Here is a 14,331-nt window from a genome sequence, read left to right as displayed (position 1 = left end):
TACATATTCCATCACATTATTTCCAAAGTGGCACGCGTTTTGTCAAACAATCACATAACGTAGTAAAGCAAACACAAATTACTTTCGACACTCAATCGAAAACTGCTCTTAGCAAGGGAAATACTATCTCCTCGTCCTTTTGATCATATATATTGATCGACGATTAAGTAAGTTTTATTAAACACATTCACTTGTGTTAGATTTGTAAAAAAAAAACTGTCTACCATATTTATAACTTACAAGATATAACCATACTGAAATTCAAATGTGTGTATTTCGAGAACTCTAAATGCTACCAAATTAAAACTTAATACTTAAACTCCAAAAATATGTGAAGATTGTCTCTGCTCTTAATTTGAATAAAAAAATCGCATTTCTGACAACGAAAACTGCGAGAACACAAATCGCTATGTTAAACAACTGTGGTAAGCCAATGTTCTCATTCCAAGTGATCCCACTGTCCGCGTTACTGACGTCCTTTTTTAAAAGAAACTTTCCATTTGTCGGGCACTCCTCGGCGGTGGGCGGACGGCAAGACACCTGGAACTGATAAACAAATATCGGATTATGTAGGGTTAGTGTTGAAATCTGATATGGCAAATAATTACCCACTCCGACCGGGCGCATAACTACCAAACTGGAGGGCTTGGAAATTGAAGTTGCCATGTCAAGTTGGGTTCTTAATGAACTTGTTGAATTTGTACATAATAAACTTATTTACCACTACTTCAGTTACTTTGATCGCAACCTACTAGCTACAATTCTACTTCATTTCCTCCGCTTCTTCTGGACCCTTTGAACTGTGATTAAATCGTTTCAGTCATTCTAACAAATGGAGTTCCAATTGTCTTTTACCTCGCACCGCGCTACCCCCGTATTTGTTGAAGACTTTTTAGTAAGCGCGACCTCTTAGACCTCGGCAATTACACTGACTCAGTAGTTTTAAACTTGTTTTTGCTCGCGTACGCAATGAACGAGTTATCGTGATGTTGGCTAAATTTCATCCGCTCGATCAGATGTAAAGTTTATATCAATTTAATCGGAATTAAATCAAAATCATAAATTTTTCATAAGTCTGCGTATTGTACATGTGTTCACCATAAGCCGCCATTACGAAAAACTAAAAAATCAAGGACGTAAAACTCAACTCAACTCAACGAATAATGTATTCTTAAAAATAAAAACAGCTAGTACGTGCATTGTCTGCTAACTCCTTCCATAGACCGAAACTAAGGGACAACTTTCCTTTCAGGACGGATATTTTCCAAAAGTTCGACTTCGATTAACCTCCCTCGCAGACGCTCTTTGGTCCTGCTCGTTGGGGAGGAAAGATTGCGTGACTAGAGAGGCTACACTTCGATAGGCAGAGCTGCTCGTTTCAGCAAACATCAAACGCAAACATGAAAACCTTTAAAGGAGCTTACCGTACAAATCCGAGGAAACGACGTCACTAAAAGAATACGATATTCCACAGTGCGATAAATCCCCCTTCGGAGTCAAACGTAATCGATAAGATCAGGCCGCGTAAACACTGAATTTATATACAGGCGAACAAAACATTTCATTTATCTGGCCGCAATATAAAAAAGAAAACATTTAATTAACTTTTAAGATTCAAAACCATTCCGCGGGTGAAAGCCTAAGGGTAAAGTAGGAAACTAAAACTTTTAAGTTGAAATGTAAACACTGACAGTTTTCTAACGCACAGCAACAATCAACATGTGATGTATTTCTATATTTATGTTCACTTGGATAAAGCCAAAATAGCAACTTCAACAAGATTGAAAGCTTCTTCCGATGTTCTAAAACGCTGACGGAAACTGTCGTTTGAACGTAGAAAAGAATATTACGAGACTGAAAGAGGACAGTAACACTTCGGTCACGTGCTAGGCAACCAAAATTGTTCACATGTATCATGTTTCATTTGACAAGAACTAGACGTGAGGAAAAAATTACGCCGGATGTTCCTAGAAGATAAACTGGACGATTTTTTTGTCGATTGGTGACCACGTAAAACCACCAAAAGAACGTACACGTCCACCTTTGAAAAGCGGATCATAAGTTAAGTTTCCCTGTAAAACTGCTAGGAGTGGAACAAAATTAACCCTTTTTAAATCGCCTTTACCAGAAATTGTTTTTGATCGCGCTCATAGGTAAATCCACGGGAAGCAGGGCTCTTCAAGGAATGTTTTTGAAGCCGTTCAAAAAACTCGCAGCGCGTGTTTTATCAGGTCTAAAACCACCCAGCTGCGCCTCGCTTGTGTTTTAAACATTACATAAAACATCGAATGTATTTTCCGTAGACTTCCAGGAATTGCTTCAAATATCCTGAGAAACGTATCGACGCAATTTATCTGAATTTATCTTCACTTGATATCAAACTCTTTGCCTTCTCCACTGACCTGGCTTTCTATTGGCGAATTTTAATGCCTCAATTCGAGGGCCGCGAAATCGAGGCAAATTCGGTGATAACATACACATATTTATATCCGAGAAATCTCAGAAGCTTCTGGCACAGGAAATGTAGGCTATTCACGTACGCAGCCTGGAAATGGTCTGCTGCGAAGCCACCGATGGCGTTCTTGAATCCTTGTAGCGTAGTTTGATGCGAGAACCGCTTTTAATACGGCTACCACTATTCACTTCTGCATTCACGAATTGGCTCACAGGAGCCTTTGATTATCGTTCTCTCAAAAGCAGAATGAACGGAACACCATATATTAAACGGTATAAGGGTTATTGTGTTCTTCCAAAAAGTTTTGATTTACGCAGAAAAGGTAGAATTGTTTCTCATCCTCTTATGATGTTCATAAATCACAGAATAAGAAAAGTCCAATAAAAATACACCTTTTTCTCTCCTATCACCGAACTATTTATTTATTTCCAGCGGAATGAGGGAGAGTATCCTGAGTAATTCATTCAACACACATAAGGAAAAGATCATTGATCAAACTAACCTTTACTTTCCGAAATCAAACTTCACGTTATCTCCAATTAGCATGAAAGGCGCCCAGTTCTCCAAGTCATGATAGTCGTTACTTCTCATCCACTTCATGGCCTGGTGAAGAGACTCACTGGCACTTTCCCCACGAACCAGGTGTTTGTAGAAACGACTCATTAACTGTTCAGTTGCTTTGTCTGGTATGGGCCACAGGGAAGCCAATACTGAGCGTGCACCGGATCCTAGGAAAGCTCGAGCGATTCCAACAACTCCCTCAGCTCTAACCCCTCCTTGGGCACTGTGACAACAGCTGAGTACTACAAGTTTGGCACGCAGTTGAACTTGTGAAATGTCATCCATCGTCAATAGGTAGTCTTTCTCGCATGGAGTCGCGTTAGTGGGGCGTTCAGGGGCGAGGGCAATTTCTCCTCTTTCGGCATGACCATGAGCAGCCAAATGAATCAGACTTACAGAAGGTATCCTCTGAAGAACCGCCCGCTTAGTTGCTCGTTCCTCTAACAAAGGCTCAGCTCCGAGTAGTTCTGCTATCATCTCCGCTTCCTTTCTCGCAGAGGGTAAGCGACAAGGGTTCACGTTGCATCCCTTGTAAAGTACGTCCCCGACGTCCGGATCGCCCACTATCAGTGCTCCGGTCTGACTATGATAATCTGCTGGACTCTCCTGGATGAGCCCAAGAGTCGACAAAGAAGGAACAATGCGGATCCTGTAAGTCTGTGACAGGTATGCCTCACTTTCACTCTTTAATGCTGCGAATGGAACTTTGTACAAGGAGCGATGAGGAACAATCACCACTTCAGGTCCGTCAAGTAATTTAGCCACTGGAGCGATGATCATTTGGTAACACTCGGCTAGGCTGGGAACGAGTTGTAGGTCTTCATCTTCCTCGGTCTCCAATAGGCGAAAACCAGCTGTGCTCACTTCCCCCGTTGCTTTATGTGTTGAGTCGTCGGCTTTTAGAAAAAACAGTGATCGATCTTCGCATTGCTCTTGACAGAGGACATTAAACCCTCTAAAGGTTTTCTCACTGAAAACTTCGTGAACTTGTCTTCCCAATCCCTTTTTAACAAAACATTCGTTGACGTCTACTTTACGGAAAAGTGTTGGTTTGTTCCCTTTTAGGACCCACAAAAACATATCTTGGCAAAAATATGAAATGTAGAGACAGTTACAGTCAATTTCGTTTCTCACGATCCTTTCAATGTCTGGCCACGACAGCGGATTGACTGAAATTTCTTGTTGGGCAGAATACTGACCTGAGATTAAGTCTGCTAGAGCTCTGCCTCGTTCAAGCTCTAGAACACAAAGAGCGTCTTTCGCATTTCCCATAAGACAATACATTGCGCTTAGTAATTGATAGGAATAACTGTACTGATCTAACAGGGATATCTTAAATTGGTCATTGTGTCCAAGAAAACCTCGCATTTTCTCGTAATTGTTAACGCTTGCACGGAGATTCGACAAAGCATCATCTTTATTATTTTCTAAAATGGCATCGTGTGCAAGGCGGAGGTGCGATTCTGCCTTTCCAACTAAATTATTTATCTCTCTGTTAATGGCAAGTGCTTTCTCGTGATACTTTTTAGCCTCAGCGTATTCACCGAGAGAATAGCACACAGTTCCCAGGTTCCCATGACTCGCCGCTTCTCCTTGTTTGTCACCAATTTCTTTTCTGATCTCAAGTGATTTCTTCTGGTATGTTTCGGCCTTTCCATATTTACCGAGGTAGTGGTACACAATTCCCAGGTTCCCATAACACGCCGCTTCTCCTTGTTTGTCACCAATTTCTTTTCTGATCTCAAGTGCTTTCTTCTGGTATGTTTCGGCCTTTTCATAGTCACCGAGAGATTCATACACCATTCCCAGGTTCCCATAACACGCTGCTTCTCCTTCTTTGTCACCAATTTCTTTTCTGATCACAAGTGCGTTCTTCTGGTATGTTTCTGCCTCTCCATATTCACCGAGACATCGATACGTAGCTCCAAGGTTCCCGTAACACAGAGCTTCTACTTGTTTGTCACCAATTTCTTTACTGATCACAAGTGCTTTCTTGTGGTATGTTTCGGCCTTTCCATATTCACCGAGAGATTCATACACTGTTCCCAGGCTCCCATAACACGCCGCTTCTCCTCGTTTGTCACCAATTTCTGTTCTGATCACAAGTGCTTTGTTCTGGTATGTTTCCGCCTCTCCATATTCACCGAGATGGGCGTACACAACTCCCAGGTTCCCATAACACGCCGCTTCTCCTCGTTTGTCACCAATTTCTTTTCTGATCACAAGTGCTTTCTTCTGGTATGTTTCGGCCTTTCCATATTCACCGCGACGGTCGCACACAGTTCCCAGGTTCCCATAACACAACGCTTCTCCTTGTTTGTCACCAATTTCTTTTCTAATCACAAGTGCTTTCTTCTGGTATGTTTCGGCCTTCTCATAGTCACCGAGAGATTCATACACTGTTCCCAGGTTCCCATAACACATAGCTTCTCCTTTTTGGTCACCAATTTCTTTATTGATCACAAGTGCTTTCTTCAGGTATGTTTCGGCCTTTCCATATTCACCGAGAGATTGATACACAGCTCCCAGGTTCCCATGACACGCCGCTTCTCCTTGTTTGTCACCAATTTCTTTTGTGATCACAAGCGCTTTCTTCAGGTATGTTTCGGCCTTTCCATATTCACCGAGAGATTGATACATAGCTCCCAGGTTCCCGTAACCCATAGCTTCTCTTTGTTTGTCACCAACTTCTTTTGTGGTCACAAGTGATTTCTTCTGGTATGTTTCGGCCTTTCCATATTTACCGAGATGGTCGTACACAGTTCCCAGGTTCCCATAACACACCGTTTCTCCTTGTTTGTCACCAATTTCTTTATCGATCACAAGTGCTTTCTTCTGGTAGGTTTCGGCCTTTTCATAGTCACCGAGAGATTGATACACTGTTCCCAGGCTCTCATAACACGTGGATCGCCATTGCCTGTCGCCTATTTCTACCATGATGCTGAGTGCTTCCTTATAAAGCCTTTTTGCTTCGTTGTATTGACTTTGAAGGTGGTATAATTTTGCCATTTTGTAGGTTACCTGGCCTTCTTGGGATTTTATTCCAAGTACGCGCAGAAAGTGTAAAAGTTTCCTACCACATTCTATCCCACTTGTGTGATCGTTAAGAAGGCAGTACGTCTCAAACAATGATAAGTATATCCCTGTGTATGCTAATTCAACAATTTTCTTTTCTTTAGCCAGGGATTTTTTGTTAAGCAGAATCAAACATTCCTTGCACAACTGAAGAGCTTGTAGAACTCGACTTGTGTTGCGAAGAAATGTGGCAACGAACGTACCAATAAAGATGGTCGATATAATCTCCTCTGTGTTGTCCATGATGGTCAAAACTAGAAACCAGAGAAAGAAAACAAAAGTACAGTGGTCATGAGTTGTTTGTGATACTAGCAAGCCAGTGTTGAGCGGCCACCGTGTTTTCAAAAAGCGGTCAGTAACTGGTAAGGACGTCAGGTTTAGAGGCTATAAAATGCATGTATTTTATAACGGGGCACTCAACGAGAACATCTAAGCAAAATACTTGAAATGTTATCTCTGAGTTCCCACATCGCCCTGTGCTCTTTTCATTGTTATTAAAACATTTTTCTGTAAGCTGTTAGCCGGACTGTTCGTATGCTTTAAGTGAAAATTTAACCTGCAGAAAGGTTACAACCCGAATTAATTATTATTATTATTATTATTGTTCTAAGGGCAGTATGTCAACATCTGAATGCCAGATATAACCTAAAAAACACATAAGGAGCTAGGCAGAGACCCGTGGCTAGCTCTACGTCTAAGCTGACAATAAAATCATGTGATAAACAAAGAAAATCAATAACAATTTTAAAAAATATTGGTAAAAAGAATTAAATATGGAAAAAACTTAAAATTATTATTACTTTTATTATTATTATTATTGTTATTAGTAGTAGTAGTAGTTGTAGTAGTTTCTGACACGATTCTTTCTGCAATTTTTTATTAATTTAATTTACAGTCTTTAATTATTAATAAGTCTTTCAAGAACAAACAGAAGCCCCTAATTTGGAAAAACAACCGCGAAATTGGCAATTGGTGATCTTCCTTCGGTCGTGCGGTCGTGCGGATATTCGGTTGTGTCTGTTCACTTCGCCTTGTGCCCTCGGGGCATCTTGTCTGGTTATTAAGTTAGTCATTCAATGTCCAATGTGGTTTCGGCTTTGTGTTCATTCTTGTTTCCGTTTGTCTGTCTCTTCCGTGCTTTCGTATGAATTCCGCCTTCTCTGCCAGTTCTACTGGTGGCACGGCTTACTCAAAACCCTATCATGGGCTCATACATAAAATTTAACCAATAGCATTTACCAATTAAAAGCTGTATTAAAGCATTACGAGGAAGTTCCTTCATGTTTTAATAACCGTGGCTGTCTTACTACAGAGAAAGACTTCTTCTTTTTCCGACCTGACACAAAAATCGTATTCTGTGGGGAGCAAATTTGCCGATCGTTAAAAAGGCGAAAAAAGGTCAGTTATTATTCTCCTAGCTTGTAAATTCGGACAATCAGATATTCTTACTTAAAACTTTCCGCGACTTAAATTTTCAGCTAAAGAACCCGAAAAGACCAATCTGTATTTTTAATAGTTTACATGAATATGCATTTCAAACGAGACAAATTGATTTGGGAACACAGTTAAAGTATTTTACTTAAATTTTTTTCGTTGGGTGTCCCTGTGCTATACTTGACTAGCAGAAATACAACAAATTTTCAAAACATCCTAAACTTACCACGATGCCTCTTACAGTCACAAATTGTCTCAATGCGCAATAATAGTAATACACACGGTACGTCGTGGCGAGAAAAAGGTCGTTTATTAATAGCACTGAGAACTCGAAAAGAAAATACGCAATGTTCGGAAAAGATGCACGCAAAACTCGAAGACGAAACACACAAGGCTCAAAAACCATACATTTAAAAACTCGAATACAAAAAAGCCAACATTGAACGATAAAAACTAAACTTAAATTCTAACTACCAGCGTGTCGCTGCGACTGATATCTTGAGTAATACTGATTATACAACAATATTGTTTTCCTTTTTTTTTTTTTGGGACGTCTTCTCCCCAGGACTACCTTTCTTGTCTCGATCACTATATCTAACTTTTTACAGCCTAACTATCTGCGTGTATATTCTCACTGCTTTTCAGTATCAACGTGTATATTCCCCTCACTGCCTTACGTATGTTTTCTGTTTTTGTATTTGGGAGAATTAGCATATTGATACCAAAACATTTTATCTTTCGTGATCAATTGGTGTCTTCTCATTACCTGCATGTTTAAACTTGAAGTGATATTGTAAGGAGAATTACCACTTAGACTACATTTGCATGCCTCAAATCTTCAACAGACTTTTTTTTTTTTTATTGTCTTCTGAGCTCTGCTCGGGATAAAAAATAAACCAGTAATGCGACTGATTATCGAAGTGAAAGAAAGGTCGAAACTGTAGAATAAGCCGGTTGAGCGGAAGATGAACTAATTCGCTACTAAAAACGCACACATACTAAATTTAGCATTCTGTCATGCTGGGCGTAAGAAAAATAAACTTCAAATAAACAAAATATTCAACTAAATAAATAAAGAAGGATTTATATATCCTTTGTAACCCTTTTGCTAATAATCTGTTGAATTCTATCACCATGAGTTTCGCCCCCCTTCAGATTGATAATTCTGTTGCTTTTCTCTCCTTTACGTTTGAAAATTTTCTTATCAAACAAAGTGAAGGTCCGTACTATTTCTTTGTATTTCATCGATCTGTAACAAAAATAAATGGTTGTTTAATGACTCCCACAAATTCCCTCTCAGAGAACCCAACGAGAGGATGTAGCAAAATCTTATTTCCCGGCCCGGATTTACTAGCTGTCGTTTGCTTTACGAAAATGCTAGCCGACCTTTTTCTTTTACGTTTTGGAATTTTTCCTTCTTTAGGAACGAAACAAGTTAATTTTAGGGTATAACGAAATTTTGACCTACTATTTTGCGGAAGAAACCTTTATTTTTTGTTGTTGTTGTTTTAAACTAAATCCGAATTTCTGAGGTGATTTACAGCTTCCAAACAGACGTTCACCGAAGTAAACCGTTGGGTCGGTCCCTAACCCTCTAGCTCTTGAAGGATTTTTTACGTAACAAGGGGTCACTGGACATTTTGGGATCACACAAGCAAACCGCTTTTTGCAGTAAAAGTAAATGAAAGATTTTGACAAGACTGTGTTGCTATTTGTTGTCAGTAGAATGAATGTTATAATTCCATCAGGGGCGGCACCCAACGGTTCACAGTTCGGTGGATATCTGTTCGGATGGAGTTGATCGCCTCAGAAGATCGTATTTATAGTCGTATTCTGTGGGGAGCAAATATGTCGATCGTTAAAAAGGCGAAAAGAGGTCAGCTATCATTCTCGTACCTTGTAAATTCGAACAATAAAATATTCTTCTTTAAAACTTTCTGCGAATGAAATTTTCAGCTAAAGAACCCGAAAAGATCAATTTGCATTTCTAATAGTTTACATGAATATGTATTTCAAAGAAGAGACATTGATTTGGGAACACAGGAGACAACAGTTGAAGTATTTTGCTTAAATTTTCTAGTTGGGTGGCCCTGTGGTATACTTGACTGGCAGAAATACAACAAATTTTCAAAACATCTTAAACTTACCACGATGCCTCTAACAGTCACAACTTGTCTCAATGCGCAATAATCGTAATACACACGGTACGTCGTGGCGAGAAAAAGGTCGTTTATTAATAGCACTGAGAACTCGAAAAGAAAATAATTACGCAATGTTCGGAAATAATGCACGCAAAACTCGAAAACGAAACACACAAGGCACGAAGACCATACATCTAAAAGTCAAATACAAAAAAGCAACGTTGAACGATAAAAACTAAACTTAAATTCCAACTACCCGCGTGTCGTTGCGACTGATGTCCAGTTAGTAATACAATTATACAAAAATATTGTTTTCCTCTTTTTTTTTTGTAAGTCTTCTTCCCAGTCCTTCCTTGCTTGTTTCGATCACTATATCTAACTCTTTACAGCTTAACTATCTGCGTATATATTCTCACTGCTTTTCAGTATCAACGTGTATATTCCCCTCACTGCTTTACGTATGTTTTCTGTTCTTGTATTTGGGAGAATTAGCATATTGATGCCAAAACATTTTATTTTCGGTGATCAATTGGTGTCTTCTCATTACCTGTATGTTTGAACTTGAAGTGATATTGTAAGGAGAAATACCACTTAGACTACATTTTCATGCCTTAAATCTTCAACAGACTTTTTAACCCTAAGATTGTCTTCTGAGCTCTGCTTGGGATATAAAATAAGCCAGCAATGCGACTGTTTATCGAAGCGAAAGAAAGGTCGAAACTGTAGAATAAGCCGGTTGAGCGGAAAATGAACTAATTCGCTACTAAAAACGCACACATACTAAATTTAGCATTCTGTCATGCGGGGCGTAAAAAAAAATAAACTTCAAATAAACAAAATATACAAATAAATAAATAAATAAATGAATAAATAAAGATTTATATTATCCTATGTAATCCTTTTGCTAATAATCTGTTGAATTCTATCACCATGAGTTTCGCCCCCCTTCAGATTGATAATTCTGTTGCTTTTCTCTCCTTTACGTTTGAAAATTTTCTTATCAAACAAAGTGAAGGTCCGTACTATTTCTTTGTATTTCATCGATCCGTGTAACAAAAATAAATGGTTTTTTAATGAAACCCACAAATTCCCTCTCAGAAAACATAACGAGAGGATGTAGCAAAATCTTATTTCCCGGCCCGGATTTACTAGCTGTCGTTTGCTTTACGAAAATGCTAGCCGACCTTTTTCTTTTACGTTTTGGAATTTTTCCTTCTTTAGGAACGAAACAAGTTAATTTTAGGGTATAACGAAATTTTGACCTACTATTTTGCCGAAGAAAACTTTAGTTTTTTTTGTTGTTGTTGTTTTAAACTAAATTTGAATTTCTGAGGTGATTTACAGCTTCCAAACAGACGTTCACCGAAATAAACCGTTAAGTTGGCTCCTAACCCTCTAGCTCTTGAAGGATTTTTTACGTAACAAGGGGTCACTGGACATTTTGGGATCACACAAGCAAACTGCTTTTTGCAGTGAAAGTAAATGAAAGATTTTGACACGACTGTGTTGCTATTTGTTGTCAGTAGAATGAATGTTATAATTTCATCAGGGGCGGCACCCAACGGTTCACAGCTCGGTGGATATCTGTTCGGAAGGAGTTGATCCCCTCAAAAATTCGTATTTATAGTCGTATTCTGTGGGCAGCAAATATGTCGATCGTTAAAAAGGCGAAAAGAGGTCAGCTATCATTCTCGTACCTTGTAAATTCGAACAATGAAATATTCTTCTTTAAAACTTTCTGCGAATGAAATTTTCAGCTAAAGAACCCGAAAAGATCAATTTGTATTTCTAATAGTTTACATGAATATGCATTTCAAAGGAGAAAAATTGATTGGTTAACACAGGAGACAACAGTTGAAGTATTTTGCTTAAATTTTCTGGTTGGGTGTCCCTGTGCTATACTTGACTAGCACAAATACAATAAATTTTCAAAACATTTAAAACTTACCACCACGATGCCTCTTACAGTCACAAATTGTCTCAATGCGCAATAATCGTAATACACATGCACGGTACGTCGTGGCGAGAAAAAGGTCGTTTATTAATAGCACTGAGAACTCGAAAAGAAAATACGCAATGTTCGGAAATGATGCACGCAAAACTCGAAAACGAAACACACAAGGCACGAAGACCATACATCTAAAAACTCGAATACAAAAAAAGCTAATACTGATTATACAACAATATTATTGCTCTCCTCTTCTTTGTAGGTCTCCCCCCCAGGCCTTCCTTGCTTGTTTCGATCACTATATCTAACTCTTTACAGCTTAACTATCTGCGAATATATTCTCACTGCTTTTCAGTATCAACGTGTATATTCCCCTCACTTCCTTACGTATGTTTTCTGTTTTTGTATTTGGGAGAATTAGCATAATGATGCCAAAACATTTTATCTTTGTTGATCAATTTGTGTCTTCTCATTACCTGTATGTTTGAACTTGAAGTGATATTGTAAGGAGAATTACCACTTAGACTACATTTTCATGCCCCAAATCTTCAACAGACTTTTTAACCTTAAGATTGTTTTCTGAGCTCTGCTCGGGATAAAAAATAAGCCAGCAATGCAACTGATTATCGAAGTGAAAGAAAGGTCGAAACTGTAGAATAAGCCGATTGAGCGGAAAATGAACTAATTCGCTACTAAAAACGCACACATACTAAATTTAGCATTCTGTCATGCTGGGCGTAAAAAAAATAAACATTAAATAAACAAAAAATACAAATAAATAAGTAAATAAATAAATAAATAAATAAATAAATAAGGAATTATATATCCTTTGTAACCCTTTTGCTAATAATCTGTTGAATTCTATCACCATGAGTTTCGCCCCCCTTCAGATTGATAATTCTGTTGCTTTTCTCTCCTTTACGTTTGAAAATTTTCTTATCAAACAAAGTGAAGGTCCGTACTATTTCTTTGTATTTCATCGATCCGTGTAACAAAAATAAATGGTTGTTTAATGACTCCCACAAATTCTCTCTCAGAAAACCCAACGAGAGGATGTAGCAAAATCTTATTTCCCGGCCCGGATTTACTAGCTGTCGTTTGCTTTACGAAAATGCTAGCCGACCTTTTTTTTTTTACGTTTTGGAATTTTTCCTTCTTCAGGAACGAAAAAAAGTTAATTTTAGGGTATAACGAAATTTCCACCTACTATTTTGCCGAAGAAACCTTTATTTTTTGTTGTTGTTGTTTTAAACTAAATCCGAATTTCTGAGGTGATTTACAGCTTCCAAACAGACGTTCACCGAAGTAAACCGTTGGGTCGGCCCCTAACCCTCTAGCTCTTGAAGGATTTTTTACGTAACAAGGGGTCACTGGACATTTTGGGATCACACAAGCAAACTGCTTTTTGCAGTGAAAGTAAATGAAAGATTTTGACAAGACTGTGTTGCTATTTGTTGTCAGTAGAATGAATGTTATAATTCCATCAGGGGCGGCACCCAACGGTTCACAGTTCGGTGGATATCTGTTCGGAAGGAGTTGATCGCCTCAAGAATTCCTATTTATAGTCGTATTCTGTGGGCAGCAAATATGTCGATCGTTAAAAAGGCGAAAAGAGGTCAGCTATCATTCTCGTAGCTTGTAAATTCGAACAATAAAATATTCTTCTTTAAAACTTTCAGCGACTGAAATTTTCAGCTAAAGAACCCGAAAAGATCAATTTGCATTTCTAATAGTTTACATGAATATGTATTTCAAAGGAGAGAAATGGATTTGGGAACACAGGAGATAACAGTTGAAGTATTTTGCTTAAATTTTCTGGTTGGGTTACCCTGTGCCATCCTTGACTTGCTGCAGAAATACAACAAATTTTCAAAACATCTTTAACTTACCACGATGCCTCTTACAGTCACAAATTGTCTCAATGCGCAATAATCGTAATACACACGGTACGTCGTGGCGAGAAAAAGGTCGTTTATTAATAGCACTGAGAACTCGAAAAGAAAATACGCAATGTTGGGAAATGATGAACGCAAAACTCGAAAACGAAACACACAATGCACGAAGACCATACATCTAAAAACTCGAATACAAAAAAAGCAACGTTGAACGATAAAAACTAAACTAAAAATCTAACTACCCGCGTGTCGTTGCGACTGATGTCTTTAGTAATACAATTATAAAACAATATTGCTCTCCTCTTCCTTGTAGGTCTTCTCCTCAGTCCTTCCTTGCTTGTTTCGATCACTATATCTAACTCTTTACAGGTTAACTATCTGCGTATATATTCTCACTGCTCTTCAGTATCAACGTGTATATTCCCCTCACTGTCTTACGTATGTTTTCTGTTCTTGTATTTGGGAGAATTAGCATATTGATGCCAAAACATTTTATCTTTGGTGATCAATTGGTGTCTTCTCATTACCTGTACGTTTGAACTTGAAGTGATATTGTAAGGAGAATTACCACTCCGACTACATTTTCATGCCTCAAATCTTCAACAGAATTTTTAACCTAAGATTGTCTTCCGAGCTCTGCTCGGGATAAAAAGTAAGCCACCAATGCGACTGATTATCGAAGTGAAAGAAAGGTCGAAACTGTAGAATAAGCCGATTGAGCGGAAAATGAACTAATTCGCTACTAAAAACGCACACATACTAAATTTAGCATTCTGTCATGCTGGGCGTAAAAAATAAACTTCAAATAAACAAAATATACAA

The 14,331-nt window shown here is 38.4% G+C and overlaps 1 protein-coding gene across 1 annotated transcript in view; it reads right to left on the bottom strand.

The window, feature by feature from the left end:
- The window catches only part of LOC146463913 (uncharacterized), a 7,253-nt gene extending 927 nt beyond the window's left edge, over positions 1–6,326 (bottom strand). The window contains exons 1-2 of the mRNA XM_085083901.1: positions 2,958–6,326; positions 1–546 (exon numbers count right to left, since the gene is read on the bottom strand). The exon at positions 1–546 is cut by the window's left edge and continues 927 nt beyond it. Of these exons, the coding sequence (XP_084940027.1) occupies positions 2,960–6,025 (3,066 nt within the window). The 5' untranslated portion in view covers positions 6,026–6,326 and the 3' untranslated portion in view covers positions 1–546; positions 2,958–2,959. The remainder of the gene's footprint in view (positions 547–2,957) is intronic.
- Positions 6,327–14,331: the final 8,005 nt, after the last annotated feature.

Source organism: Pavona decussata, unplaced genomic scaffold (genome assembly GCF_977016875.1).
Source record: "Pavona decussata unplaced genomic scaffold, jaPavDecu1.1 SCAFFOLD_174, whole genome shotgun sequence".
In the NCBI taxonomy this organism is placed as follows: Eukaryota; Metazoa; Cnidaria; class Anthozoa; order Scleractinia; family Agariciidae; genus Pavona; species Pavona decussata.
This window is presented reverse-complemented; position numbering and strand designations above follow the sequence as displayed.